The sequence below is a fragment of the Jaculus jaculus genome, chromosome 7 (genome assembly GCF_020740685.1).
Source record: "Jaculus jaculus isolate mJacJac1 chromosome 7, mJacJac1.mat.Y.cur, whole genome shotgun sequence".
Lineage (NCBI taxonomy): Eukaryota > Metazoa > Chordata > Mammalia > Rodentia > Dipodidae > Jaculus > Jaculus jaculus.
In genome coordinates, this window is record NC_059108.1 from 81,077,697 (window position 1) to 81,093,207 (window position 15,511).

Here is a 15,511-nt window from a genome sequence, read left to right on the forward strand (position 1 = left end):
GTCTGGGACAGGAGGAATTAGGACTGTGCTCAGATGAACAGATGGCCAGCTAGACACAGCTTATCTCACTGCAAGAATAGGTTTTTTAAATCATTTTTTTCAGTTTTTAAAAAAAATTATTTGTAATCCCAGCACTCAGGAGGCAGAAGTAGGAGGATCAATGAGAGTTCAAGGCCACGCTGAGCTAAAGTGAGACCCTACCTCGAAAAACCAAAAAAAAAAAAAATTTTTTTGCACTTGCATGAGTGAGCAAGTAAGAGAATGAATAAATGGATGAATAAATGAATGAATGAATGGGCATGCCAGGGCCTTTTGCCACTGCAAATCAACTCTAGATGCATGTGCCCCTTTGTACATCTGGCTTTAGAACTAAACCTGGAAGCAAGCACCTTTAACCACTGAGTCATGTCTCCAGCCCCATTTTTTTCCTTTAATTATTTTTGAAGACAAACACTAAAACCTAGGGCAGCTAAACAAGGCCAAGCTCAAATGGACATTAACAGCATGCACTCAGAAGGAAGCCTGTAGAGTCAGATTCTTGTTTAATGATGAAATAGATTTTCTTGCTTGGAAAAATAGTGAACTCAACATAAATAAGGTGTGTGGTTCTTAGGGCAGCCTTCAACTGTTCACTATATCAGAAAGTGAGCAATCACACAAGGGGCTTTACCCTTATGCTTTCTCATGGGCAGGAGCTCTTTATGCCTGCTTTGCTTTCCTTCTCTTAATCTAGTAAAATCTCTCTACAACTGTTTCAGGTGTGAATTTTTGGGGGAGGGAGTCTGGGGAAGTAGGGAGGATGTTCAGCTTGATCAGATGTTATTATTTATCATGAATTAGTCTTAGTCTTCATTTCCTTCTCCACTCCCCCAGGTAGGGTCTCTAGTCCAGGCTAACCTGGAATTCACTATGTAGACTCAGGGTGGCCTCCCAAGTGCCAGTGCTGGGATTAAAGATGTGTACCACCACAACTGGATCCTCAGTCAATTTTAACAAGTGAATTCACACATTAGTTAGGGAAGTTTTTAATATGTTATTTTTATTTATTTGAGAAAGAGGGAGAGAGAGAGAATGGGTACAATAGGGTCTCTAGCCACTGCAAACGAACTCCAGATGTATGTGCTACCTTGTGCATCTGGCTTACACATGGGTCCTGGGGAATTGAACCTGGGTCCTTTGGCTTTGCAGATAAGTACCTTAAGTGCTAAGCCATTTCTCCAGCCTGCTTATGGAGGTTTTTTTTAAAACTTAAATTAAAAAAAAATTTAAATATTTATCTGTGAGAGAAAGAGGCAGAGAGAGACGGGGGGGGGGTAGGGAGGGGGAGAGAGAGAGAGAGAGTGAGAGAGAGAGAATGGGTGCACCAGGGCCTCTAGCCCCTTGTGCATCTGGCTTATGTGGGTCCTGGAATCGAACTGGGATCCTTTGGCTTTGCAGGCAAATGCCTTAATAACTAAGCTATCTCTCCAGCCCAAATTTTAAAAAATTTAAGGCAAAGGAGTGTTGAGATAAAGGTAGAAAAGCCCCAAAGTTCCAGGGAAAGCATGCTTAAGATTTTGGCTAGCATCCAAAGAAGAGAAAGGAAGGGGGAAAAAAAGGACCAGTTATGATTCTTTTTTTTTTTGGTTTTTCAAGGTAGGGTTTCACTCTAGCTCAGGCTGACCTGGAATTCCCCATGTATTCTCAGGATGGCCTCGAACTCATGGTGATTCTCCTACCTCTGCCTCCCGAGTGCTGGGATTAAAGGTGTGTGCCACTATGCCCACCTCCCAGTTATGATTTTTGAGTTAAAACACAGAAAGTGGGCAGCACTCACAAGGATCTGTGAGTACCTGCCTAAGGATAAACTTTGAATGGCTCCTCATTAGTGAAAACTTTCTATACAATGCAAGATGAAAATAATGGCATGTCTGCTATATTTGAGTGGAAAGTAAAAGTCAGACCAACTTGCAATACAATGGAAAAGCTTTTAACAACTGGGTTTGGCAAATTCTTCAAATGACTACTCCCAGGGGAACATGTCCTTAAGTGGTGATGGCCATCTTCCTGTGCTTTTCTCCCTGCCACACGAATGGCCCACATCTAAACAATGAAGTAGCAGAAACTCTTGTCAGGAAAGTCACATCTTCTGTTTAAAGCTTGTATAACTTTCCTTACCTATAATTAACATGGTGAATTGTTGTAAGACAATAAAAGTAACCACCATCACTACTACTTTAGTGTGTGCTACACGTGTGATTACATGTAGTACCTGTGTATTCCACATGTCTGATAGATGAAGTGGTGAAGTTGGACGAGGTTACAAGGCTTCTTGACAACCAAACAGGTAGGAGATGAGAGTGTGAATGTGATCTGGCCAAATATTTACAGAGGCTGCAAAATAATGAAAGGATGACAAGGCGAGGAGTGTAGAAACCTAGAGACTAGGTTTGGAATGAGCCGTCACTGCCATCATGTGTTTCCTTTGACTTCATATAGTTTTAAAAGCATGTACTTATTTATATGTGCCTGTGTGTGCATGTATAGTGTACCGGGGTTTAACACTGCACATGAACACAAGATATATGTGCCACTTTGATGCATAAATTAATTTGGGCCTTCAGGTTTTGTAAGCAAATGCTTTTAATTGTTGAGCCACTTCCTAAGGCCCCTCATATTATCTTTTTTTTTTTTTTTTGGTTTTTCGAGGTAGGGTCTCACTCTAGCCTAGGCTGACCTGGAATTCACTATGGAGTCTCAGGGTGGCCTCGAACTCATGGCAACCCTCCTACCTCTGCCTCCTGAGTGCTGGGATTAAAGGCGTGCACCTATTATCTTTTTATTAAGACAAATTTACTCACTCTTTCCCTCGTTATGTATGAGTAGAGATATGCATGTGTAGGTCAGAGAACAATTTTTAAAGGTCCTGAACTTCCACCTTGCTTCTGTAGGTGTACTAGGATTATAGAAGTCCACCTGTTTCCAGCTTTTGCATGGGGTCCGGGGATTTGAACTCAGGTACTCAGTTGTATGGCAAGAACTTCGTTCATTTATTTATTTATTTTGGTTTTCTGGGGTAGGGTCTCACTCTAGCCCAGGCTGATCTAGAATTCACGATATAGTCTCAGGGTGGCCTTCAATTCAGTGATCCTCCTACCTCTGCCTCCCAAGTGCTGTGATTGAAGGCGTGCAATACCACCCCTGGCTATGGCAAAATGTTTATCCACTAAGCTATTTCCAGTCTAAAACTTGTTTTAAAGATGCAAACATCATTCTACAAAAGCAAAAATAAGGCTGAGCTCAGTGGTTAAGGCGCTTGACTGCAAAGCCTAACGACCTGGGTTCAATTCCCCAGTACCTACATAAAGCCAGATGTATACATCTTGAATTCATTTGCAGTGGTTGGAGGCCCTGGTATGCCCCATTCTCTGTCTGTCTCTCTCTGCTTGCAAATAAATATATGTTTTTTTAAGATAGGGTTGGAGAGATGGCTTTAGATAAGGTGTTTGCCTACGAACCTTAAAGACCTAGGTTTGATTCTCCAGAACTCACATAAGCCAGATGCACAAGGTGGCACACATGTCTGAAGTTTGTCTGCAGTGGCTGCAAGTCCTGGCGCACCTGTTCTCTCCCTCCCTCCTCTCCTTTCTCTCTGCCTCATTCTCTCCCTCTAAATAATTAAATATATTTTAAAAGAAGATAACCTATGTGACACACTCTTAGATGGGAGGTTCTTTCTAGCTCTGAACTGCAGTATACTTTGCCTCAAGTGTGACAATAAAGGACTATCTAAAGAAAAGCTTCTCAGGGCTGGGGAGATGGCTCAGTGATAAAAGGGACTTGCTTGCAAAGCCTACTGGCCTGGACTCAATTCTCTAGTACCCACGTAATGCTGGATGCACGTGGCACATGCATGTGTAATCTCAATACACCAGGAGAATCTGAAGCACACGGGCCAGCCACTGTGATATTTGTTTGCATTCTGGCAGTTAGTTTGCAATAGAAAGAGACCCGATTTCAGGGACGGTGGAGCCCAGACACTGCAAAGCTGTCCTCTGATGTAGCATGGGCAACCATACACACACATACAGGAAATAAATAAAATCTCAAGTAATGTGTGATGGTTTCATGTAATCTGTCCTACCCAGCCTCTTGTATTTGTGACTAAGCCTGATGCTTAGTGCCTAGATGGTAGAGCCTTTAGAAGGTGGAGTTTTACTTGGGGGTGAGTTCTTTGGGGGTGGGACTTGAAAGCTAGCTCACTCTTGCCTCTGTCCTTGCTGCTGTGACAAGAGAGACCCCTGCTGCCTGCTCTGCCATGTTCTCCCTGCCATGATGAAATGCCCCCTTAAAACTATGAGCTAAAATAACCCTTTTCCTCCCACCAGCTGCTTCTGGTCGCATGTTTTGATCCAACAATGAGAAGGTAGCTGCTGTGACAATGCTTCTCAACTGCCATGTTACTAAGAGGTGTATGGTATAAACTACCAGAGAGGAGGCAGAGAGAGGAGAAGCAATGGCATCATGTTATAAACTCAAATACAACTCAACTCAACTTTAAGGCAAGCCCAGGTAGAAACTAGCACTGCTCAAAGAAAATCTTATGAACAATGATTTTATGAACCACTTCAGAACTTTTGGTGGACTGTCTACCTTTTATATTTGTCAGATACTTCATAAGGTCCCAGGTACTGAGGCATGTGTTGCTAAAACATTAAGGAGAAGTGCTACTTCTCCATCTAAGACAGAAAGACATATATTTCTTTTTAAAAAGGTCAGAAAAGAGGAACAGAAAAAAAAAAGACAGGGTCCACATAAATATTTGCATGTCCTATAGCACTTACACAGTAACTGGTACATTACAAACACCTAATACATTTACTAACTGGAATAATTATTCCAAAATTTAAGTTTAATACTAATGGAAAAGAAAGTATCCATGTGAGAGGTTAAGAAGTAAACATACAAAAGTTGTCCTACTTCCAAAACCATTATGGATATAACTTAATTTTGTACAGTTTAAAAAATAAGTTGGTACAAGTCTATGTTTAAAATGAAAGCAACTAGGAAGTCACTTACAAGCTGATACTCACACAGAGGCAGCTCACCAGGCCAGATAAGTTGACATGCTGCGGAGCAAACATATGAAGCTGCTGAAGGCAGGAGATGGCCTGAGCTTGGACAAGGCAGTCTGGGTTATCCTGCATCACTGCACAACCCAACAGACAGGACGTCCTTAAGGTAGAAACTGAAGTATTGTTACCTAAAGCAAAAGGCCAAAAGCTTTTAATAACTGGACTATATAAAAATCAATGGTCTTGGGCTGGAGAGATGGCTTAGCGGTTAAGCGCTTGCCTGTGAAGCCTAAGGACCCCGGTTTGAGGCTCGGTTCCCCAGGACCCACGTTAGCCAGATGCACAAGGGGGCGCACGCGTCTGGAGTTCGTCTGCAGTAGGTGGAAGCTGCGGCATGCCCATTCTCTCTCTCTCCCTCTTTCTCTCTCTGTCACTCTCAAATAAATAAGAATGAACAACAACAACAACAAAATCAACAGTCTTTAAATACACATCAAAGTTTCCAGTTTTAAACTTAGGGTTACCTGTGGAGTAAAATTTCTAATACAAAAATAGGATATGGGCTGGGAGCAGAGCTCATTGCTTAGCCCTTAGTGAGACCCTGAATACAAATCCTGCTTGCACACACATCACAGAGGAAGGGAGGAAGGATAATTGAGAAGATAGACTAGCTTTTTTTCAGAGTCTTGTTCTAGCCCAGCCTGACCTGGAATTCGCTATGTAGTTTCCGGTTGGCCTTGAACTCACAGCAATCCTCTTATCTTCCTACCTCTGTGTCCTGAGTATTGGAATTCAAAGTGTATACCACTATGCCCAGCTTATACTTATTCTTTTTTAAAAAAGTATTTTATTTATTAATTTGAGAGAGAAAATAAAGGCAGCTAGAAAGAGAGAGAATGGATGTACCAAGGCCTCCAGCCACTGCAAACAAACTACAGATGCATGTGCCACCTTGTACATCTGGTATTATGTGGGTACTGGAGAATCCAACTTGGGTCCTTAGGCTTTGCAGGCAAGTGCCTTAACCACTGAGTAATCTCTCTAACCCAGATTAGCTTATTCTTAACATGTTAAGAATCAAAGAATATTTATAGGTTTTCACAAAATATTCATGAAAAGTAGGATTAGAAATTGCCAGTAAACTTAGCCCTGATAGTATCGCATAAGTTACTTTATATATTAAAATCATTTGTCATGTACTATAAACAGATCTGAGTATCTGAGCTGATTTGTTCTGGGAGAACAGAGTTCTTCATACTAACTTATTTCATTTCATGTCTCTTATCTTAATTATTCAGGGAAGCATCTTGGGGATATATCCTATCTATTTTTTTTTAAGGTAGGGTAACACTCTAGCCCAGGCTGACCTGGAATTCACTATGTAGTCTCAGGGTAGCCTTGAACTTTCAGTGATCCTTCTACCTCTGCCTCCTGAGTGCTGGGATTAAAGGCATGTGCCATCATGCCCAGCTCTTTTTTTGAGACAGGGGTTCTCACACTGTAGCCCAGGATGGCCTTGTGCTCATGGAGATCTGAGTGCTTCACCCTGCCAAGTACTAGGATTATAGGTGTGAGACACCATGCTTCACCTACCTCTCTTTAAGGGGTCTTTTTCTACTACTACACATGAGTCTGGCCCACCAGTGTTGGATTTTTTGTTTTGTTGTTTTTTGAGGTAAGATCTCACACTAGCTCAGGCTGATCTGGAATTCACTATGTAGTTTCAGGGTAGTCTTGAACTCATGGCGATCCTACCTCTGCCTCCCAAGTGCTGGGATTAAAGGTGTGCGCCGCTACACCCAGCCAGTGTTGGATTTTCCTGGCACTGCCTTCTATTGTTTAGGTGTGCTGGGATCACAGATGCATGAGCCACTTTCTGTCCAGCTTTTCTGTGGGTTGCTGGGGAACTGAACTCAGGCTGGCAGGCTTTGCAAACAGGTACTTTAACAACTGAGCCATCTCCCCAGCCCCATGACTGACCTATCTTTCTAGATATAGTACTCTTATCTTTTCAAGATAAAAGAAATCACTCTGAATGGTATTTAAGTCTTCATTTAACAAAACATGACTACTATTAAGCAACCATGAATTTATTCTTATATTTTTAATGTAAAACACTAAAAAAGCAGCCTCTATATATACCTTGTAGCTCTGGGCCTAATGTGGTAATAAGGGCATTCAAGCAGCGACCAAGACTCTGGTGAACTTCCGCGTGAGTAGGAGGCACGTTTAACAACAACCTGATGATGAGTGAAAGGGTAGGTTCCACATGCACGTGATAGAGTGCACCAGCAGAATCAATGATCAGTGACAGAGAATGGAGTGCCCAGGTCTGTAAAGTCAGAGAGAAACAATAAGAAATATTACAATAGCATTATGAAACATAAAAAGACGACGAATTGTCCTTTGTTGATACAAGCAAAAAAGTAATAGAAAAGCAAAGATCATCTGCACTGCTGAGAAACAGTGAACCCTAAGAATTTAAGAAAAAAAAGCCCAGTAGTTAGGTATCTATGAAGGTGATGGGAAGGGATTATGACCACAGTACATTGTGTATATATATGGAGCTGTCAACAAAAGTTAAAAATAAATATCTAATATAAAACTAACTCAAAGAAATCATAAAATTTCAAATGATGTATTAGATATAGTTCAACACTAAGAATCCCAAGACAGTCAGGTGTGGTGCTGCATGCCTTTGATCCCAGCACTTAGAAGGCAAAGGTGGTTAGAGCACCATGAGTTTGAGGCCAGCCTGAGACTATAGAGTGGATTCCAGGTCAGCCTGGGCCAGAGTGAGAACCTGCCTTGAAAACACAAACAAGAACAACAAAAAGAAAGAACCCCAGGACAATGGCTGGCAATTGAGCTAACAGCTTGAATAGCATCTAGTTTGTTGGTAAAAAATTTTTTTTGAGGTAGGGTCTCACTCTGGTTCAGGCTAACCCAGCACTCATTCTGTAGTCCCAGGCTGGCCTTGGACTCACAGCGATCTGCCTACCTCTACCTCCCAAGTGCTGGGATTGAAGGTGTATACACCATGCCTGGCTTGTAAACTCTTTATTGCTTATACAAATAATGAAAATGCAAATTTTTAAAACGATTTAATGACATCATGTTATGAAGCAATTTTCTCCAAATACATTCCCTCCTGGCAATCATGAGACTCAGGAGGTAAACAACTCTGAAAAAATGGAAACTTAGGAGGTGACAAGCCCTTCCTCAAGGTTACAGAAGCAGTTAACAATTGCTGGGGAGAGACTCTCTGACAAGCCCAGCTGCCTGCAGGCTGTGTAGAATTCCCCAAAGATGCAGCTTCTGTGGTGGGTGGGCTTGTGATGATGTAGGCCTTTGAGTCATCTAGGCTTCTGTAGGTAACCCCACATCTGTGCTCTGTAAGTAATAACAAAAACTTGGTTCATCAAAAAAAATTTTTTTTAATTTTAATTTCTTTATTTATTTGAGAGAGAGAGAGTAAAAGGCAGAGAGAAAAAGAGAATGGGCACACTGGGGGCCCCAGCCACTGCAAACGAACTCCAGATACATGCACCCCTTGTGCATCTGGCTTACATGGGTCCTGGGGAATTGAATGGAGGTCCTTAGGCTTCCCAGGAAAATGCCTTAATTGATAAGCCATTTCCCCAGCCTGGTTTTTTTTGGGGGGCATTCAAGGTAGGGCCTCACTCTGGCCTAGGCTCAGTTAAGGCACTTGCCTGCAAAACCCAATGACCTGAGTTCACTTTGCCAGTACCCATGTAAAGCCAGATACACAAAATGGTGCATGCATGTGGAGTTTGTTTGCAGTGGCTAGAAGTCCTGGTACACCTATATTCTTTCTCTTGTTCGAACAAACATAAAAATATTAATTAAAAGCAGACTCGGCTGTCATCTGTATGCACCACAGACTCACCCCAGGGCTTTAGTATATCTAAGCATGCACGTCATCACTGAGTGTATTACACCCCTAACCCCAGATGACAGTCAAAGTCATGGAAAGAGTGCTAGGATTAAATGCATACACCACCATGGCCAGCTTCTATTCTCTTTCTCTCTCAAATAAATATTCTTTTTAAAAATCATTTATTTAGGGCTGGAGAGATGGCTTAGCGGTTAAGCACGTGCCTGTGAAGCCTAAGGACCCCGGTTCGAGGCTCGGTTCCCCAGGTCCCATGTTAGCCAGATGCACAAGGGAGCGCACGCGTCTGGAGTTCATTTGCAGAGGCTGGAAGCCCTGGCACGCCCATTTTCTCTCTCTCTCTCTATCTGTCTTTCTCTCTGTGTCTGTCGCTCTCAAATAAATAAATAAAAAATTTAAAAAAAATTAGGAAAAGTTAACTGCATGAGTTACTTTAAAAAAAATAAAAAAAAATCATTTATTTACTTCAGAGAGAGAGAGAAAGAGAAAGAGAGAGAGAAAACACAGGTGAACCAGGGCCTCCAGCCACTGAAAATGAACTCTGGATGCATGTGCCACCTTGTGCATCTGGCTTGTATGGTTCCTGGGGAATTAAACCTGGGTTCTTAAGCTTTGCAGGTACACACCTTTACTGCTAAGCCATCTCTCCAGCCCTGAAATATTTTTTAGGAAAAAGCTATACTGCATGTAGTCCTATGGGATAGAGAGGTCATCAGCAGTGATAACAGTGGACATTTTAGGTACAAGCCTTAAGTTTGGCCAGCCAGGCCAAATGATCCAACAGGTGCAAAAATAGCTATAATAAAACCAACTGCTCTCTCTCTAATTGGACTGGAGACCCGCTCCACAGGAGGGAATACATGGCTGGTACTGAAACCTAGTCAAAAGCCTATGGCAGGGGAGGTTATGAGCCCTAGGAGAGCAACACCAGCTGTTGTCTGGCTAATGCATATATTATGCTCACCAAACTGCCCTATAAGAACCTTTCTTAATGCTTATACCCATATAGTAATGCTACTTTTACTTTTTGTTAAGAAGCTTCTTTGTTTTTCAGATGGCGGTGACCACTGGGATGACCGAAAAGGCACCATAGTGCTGAGAAGTTACAGAGTAGTGTTCAGCAATGAGAAATCTCTATTACACCTTCCAAAGCTCCGGGTCCATTGAGGAAGAGGTGACAGAAAAAATGTAAGAGCCAAAGGAAGGGCAATATTGCTTACAATGCAATCTTCCAGACACAAAATGGCCTGGATATCCGTGACTTCACAGTGCCTAACAGTACCTACACAAGACCCTCATAAAAGGAGGAAAAGATGACATCAAAATAAAAGAGAGACTAATTGAGAAGGGAAGGAGATATGATGGAGGGTGGGTTTGTGAAGCGGAAAGTGGGGCCAGGAAGGAAATTATCATGGCTCACTGTCTGTAGTTATGCCAGTTGTCAATAAAGAAGTTAAAAATATTTTTTAAAAATATGTACAATAGGGCTAGAGAGATGGCTTAGCGGTTAAGCGCTTGCCTGTCTGGCCTAAGGACCCCAGTTCGAGGCTCGATTCCCCAGGACCCATGTTAGCCAGATGCATGAGGGGCGCATGCATCTGGAGTTCCTTTGCAGTGGCTGGAGGTCCTGACATGCCCACTCTCTATCTATCTATCTGCCTCTTTCTCTCTCTGTCGCTCTCAAATAAATAAATAAATAAAAATATGTACGACAGATTTAATATTTTATTTACTAGAGAAAGGAGGGGGTAGGTATAGTGCGCCAGAGCCTGCAGCCACTGCAAACAAACTCCAAATGCATGCACCACTTTGTATATCTGGCCTGTGTGGGTACTGAGAAATTGAACAGGCAAGCATAATTTGATTTTTCACGGTAGGGTCTCACTCCAGCCAAGGCTGACCTAGAATTCACTATGTAGTCTCAGGGTGGCCTCGAACTCATGGCGACCCTCCTACCTCTGCCTCCCGAAGGCTGGGATTAAAGGGGTGCGCCACCATGCCAGACATTGCATCATAACTATTTTATTTATTTATTTATTTATTTGAGAGTGACAGACACAGAGAGAAAGACAGAGGGAGAGAGAGAGAATGGGCGCGCCAGGGCTTCCAGCCTCTGCAAACGAACTCCAGACGCGTGCGCCCCCTTGTGCATCTGGCTAACGTGGGACCTGGGGAACCGAGCCTTGAACCGGGGTCCTTAGGCTTCACAGGCAAGCGCTTAACCGCTAAGCCATCTCTCCAGCCCTGCATCATAACTATTAAGCCATCTCTCCATCCCATAGAACAGACTTTTTAAAAATTTATTTATTTATTTATTTATTTATTTGAGAGCAACAGACAGAGAAAGAGGTGGGGGGGGGGATGGGTGCACGAGGGCCTCCAGTCACTGCAAAGGAAATCCAGATGCGTGCCCCCCATTGTGCATCTGGCTAACATGGGTCCTGGGGAATTGGGCCTCGAACTGCGGTCTTTAGGCTTCACAGGCAAGTGCTTAACTGCTAAGCCATCTCTCCAGCCCTAGAACAAACCTCTTGAGAAGGGACAAGAATCTAACAGAAGCACACAGCACATTTTTGGTTTATTTAAATTTTTATTTATTTATTTAAATATATTTATTTCAGAGAAAGAATGGGCGTGGTAGGGCCTCTAGCCATAGCAAATCAACTCCAGATGCATGTGCCACCATGTGCATCTGGCCTACATGGGTTCTGGGGAATCAAACCTGAGTTTTTAGGTTTTGCAGGCAAATAGCATAAGTCATCTCTCCAACCTTTATTTATATATTTTTATGAGAGATAGATAGAGACAGAGTGAGAGACAGACACAGACAGAGAGAGTGAATGAGTGAGTATGGGTACACCAGGGGCTCCTGCCTCTACAAACGAAATCTAGATGCATGTGCCACTTTGTGCATCTGGCTGTATGTGGGCACTGGGAACTTGAACTTGGACCATCAGGCTTTGTTTAACTGCTCAACCATCTCCCTAGCCCTTGTTATTTTTTTAAATCTTCCAGTACTTGGGATTTAATCCAGGGCCTCACACATGCTAACATTCTACTGCTGGACTATTTTAACTTTTTAAATTTTGCATTTTGAAACAGGGTCTCACTAGTTTACTCAGGCTGGCCCTGAATTCATGGGCCTCCTGCCTCAGCCACCTGAGCAACTGGGTGTTGCCAACAGGCATCAGGCCTAGCTATTTTGATCTTTTTAAATTTTATTTTATTTACAAGGGAAGAGGTACGTGTGTGTGTGTGTGGGGGGGGGGAGGGTGGATAGGTATATCAGGGCTTCTAGCCACTGCAAACAAACTCCAGATGCATGCACCACTTTGTACATCTGGCTTTACGTGGATACTGGGGGAATTAAACCCTGGTCATTAGGCACTACAGGTGACTTAACGGCTGAGCCATCTCTCCAGTCCCCCTTCCCTTTTTTGAGACAGGGTCTTGCTGTGAAGGTCAAGCTGGCCTCATATTTGCTATGTAGCCCAAGCTAGACTCTAGCACATGATCTTTTTTTTTTTTTTTTTTTTTCTTTTTCTTTTTTAGTTTTTCGAGGTAAGGTCTCGCTCCAGTCCAGGCTGACCTGGAATTAATCTCAGGGTGGCCTCGAACTGTTGGTGATCTTCCTACCTCTGCCAACTGAGTGCTGGGATTAAAGGCGTGCGCCACCACTGCCTAGCTCAGCACATGATCTTCTTGTACCCACTTTCTAAGTGCCAAGATTATATGCATAAAACACTATGCCTGGAAAAGTACTATCATTAAAAATGGGTGAAGAGCCAGGCATGATTGTATATACCTGTAATACCTACACTGGGGAGGAGAAATCAGATACCTACACAGGGGAGGAGAAAGCAGAAGGATCAGGAGTTCAAGGCCAGCCTCAACTTCATGAAACTGTCTAAATATTAAGGGCTGAGAGTTGGAGAAATGGCTAAGTGGTTAAGGCACTTGCCTTTAAAGCCTAAGGACTGAGGTTTGATTCCCCAGGACCCATGTAAGCCAGATGCATAAGGTGGTACACGTGTCTGGAGTTCATCTGCAGTGGCTTGAGGCCCTGGCATGCCCATTCTATCTGACCATCCCCCAAATAAACAAATCATATTTAAAAAAATAAGGGCTGGAGAGATGGCTCAGCCTTTAAAGTGCTTGCCTACAAAGCCTAACCAACCCAGGTTTGATTCCCCAGTGCCCATGTAAAGTCAGATACACAAAAAGAAGGGTTTTAAAGGACTACACCCCTTAGATCACCATGAGAATTATGTGTACTAATACATTTAGAAGGATGTCATATGGTGTCTAGAGTCTATTAAGCCCAGATGCTACTGCTATGACAGACTGATATGGTTTTCAAAGACACTGAGTTTGACTTCAGAAACTAGGAGTATTGAGTAGAATGCAAATCTGAATTTTGTTTATTTATTTGAGAGGGGAGGAAGAGAGTATGAATATGGGCATACAAGGGTCTCCAGCCACTCCAGTGAACTCCAATCACACATACCATGTGGGTAGTGGGTAACTGAACCTAGTCCTTTGGCTTTGCTGGCAAGCTTAACTACTAAGCCATCTGTCCAGCCTATGTATCTGAATTCTTAACAAGTCCATCATAGTTAATAACATCTTTGACATTTGATAAGGGGGAAATGGTCTTTACAATTAGTGGTCATTAGTGGTCAGAAAAAGCACAGTGACAGCATCAGCTACAAACCACAAATGTCGAGGAACGAATCAGGCAAAGGACCCACCTGCACGTCAGGGGAGGTACTGTCTTGAGATAGGGTGCAAAGGACTCTGATGCAAGAATCCATGTGTTGAGAAGAACCTGTTCCTCCTAAGTACCGAGGTAGGGATCCCAAAGCCAGTGAATGGCCCGTTCGGGTAACTACATCTCTTGCTGACTTCAATCTGTAATTATGGAAATAAAAGTAAGTGACAAGCATCAAAAAGTCAAACTTCAACAAAAACTTATGTATGTTACTTTGTGGTATAGGTGAAACTTTTTGTAAGAATAGTTACAAAATTCAATATTTACTATGAAGTGATAAAACATTCTGAAATAAACTGTGTACACTATATAAACATATATACACTATATACACATAGGTACATATACACTATATGATATGTATACAGTATGTGACATATACATATACATATGCTACATAAATGTGTATATAAACACACTCTATACATAGTTTATGAGATAGGGATTATTATTACATTACCATTGTTAAATATTTTTATGGGCTGGAGAGATGGCTTAGAGGTTAAGGTGCTTGCCTGCAAAGCTTAAGGACCCATGTTTGACCCTCCAGGTCCCATATAAGCCAGATGCACAAGGCGACGCAAGCATGCAAGGCTGCACACAAGGTGGTGCATGCATCTGGAGTTCGACTGCAGTGGCTGGAAGCCCTGGCACACCAATTCTCTCTCTCTTACTCATAAAAAAAATACAACCGGGCTGGAGAGATGGCTTAGCGGTTAAGTGCTTGCCTGTGAAGCCTAAGGACCCCGGTTCAAGGCTCGGTTCCCCAGGTCCCACGTTAGCCAGATGCACAAGGGGGCGCACGCGTCTGGAGTTCATTTGCAGAGGCTGGAAGCCCTGGCGCGCCCATTCTCTCTCTCTCCCTCTATCTGTCTTTCTCCCTGTGTCTGTCGCTCTCAAATAAATACATAAATAATGAACAAAAAAATATTAAAAAAAAAATACAACCAAGAATATATTTTTTATTTGCAAGGAGTGGTGGGAGATAGAAGCACAAGTACGGGCACACCAGGGACTCTTGCCATTGCAAATGAACTCCAGATGTATGTGCCACTTTGTGCATCTGGCCCTACATGTGTACTGGGGAACTGAATCAGGGCTTTCAACCACTGAGTCATGTCAATAGCCCTAATTTTTTTTTAAATTTTTTATTCAGAGATCTTTAAGTATATTTAAGTGTTGAAGGCCTGTCTTTTTTAATATTTTATTTGTATTTACTAGAGAGAGAGAGAGAGGGAATGAATGAATATGAATTGGCATGCCACAGCCATCAGCCACTGCAAATGAACTCCAGACACAAGTGCCACCTTGTGCATCTGCCTTATGTGGATCCTGGGGAATCAAACCTGGGTCCTTTGTCTTCTTAGGCAAATGCCTTAACAGCTAAACCATTTCTCCAGTCCTGTCCTTTTGTTCTGTTTTGTTTTGAGGCAGGGTTTCACTCTAGCCCAAGCTGACCTAGAACTCATCCTGTAGTCCCACGCTGGCTTTGAACTCACAGCCATCCTCCTACCTCTGCCTCCCAAGTGCTGGGATTAAAGGTGTGCATCACCATGCCTGGCTTCCCCTTGTTTTTTAAACCTTAACGTTCTTAAATTAGTAGAACAGCATTACTGACCATCTATTTAGAATAGCTCAAGAAAACCGGCTGGCAGAATAAAGTACCCTGCTCCAAGCTTCAGCATTGGTAAAGTATGCTTGTTTCCAATCTGCAGCCCACATCTTCCCCATTTCTTTACATACCTTTTACTACCTACATCTACACTGTAC

The 15,511-nt window shown here is 42.7% G+C and overlaps 1 protein-coding gene across 3 annotated transcripts in view; it reads right to left on the reverse strand.

Annotated features, from left to right (window-relative positions):
* Heatr5a (HEAT repeat containing 5A) overlaps positions 1-15,511 on the reverse strand; it is a 170,199-nt gene that overhangs the window by 58,383 nt on the left and 96,305 nt on the right. For all 3 annotated transcript variants that reach the window (XM_045154098.1, XM_045154097.1, XM_045154099.1), the window contains 3 exons: positions 13,722-13,881; positions 7,197-7,386; positions 5,073-5,242 (listed from right to left, as the gene is read on the reverse strand). In XM_045154098.1, the coding sequence (XP_045010033.1) occupies positions 5,073-5,242; positions 7,197-7,386; positions 13,722-13,881 (520 nt within the window). The remainder of the gene's footprint in view (positions 1-5,072; positions 5,243-7,196; positions 7,387-13,721; positions 13,882-15,511) is intronic.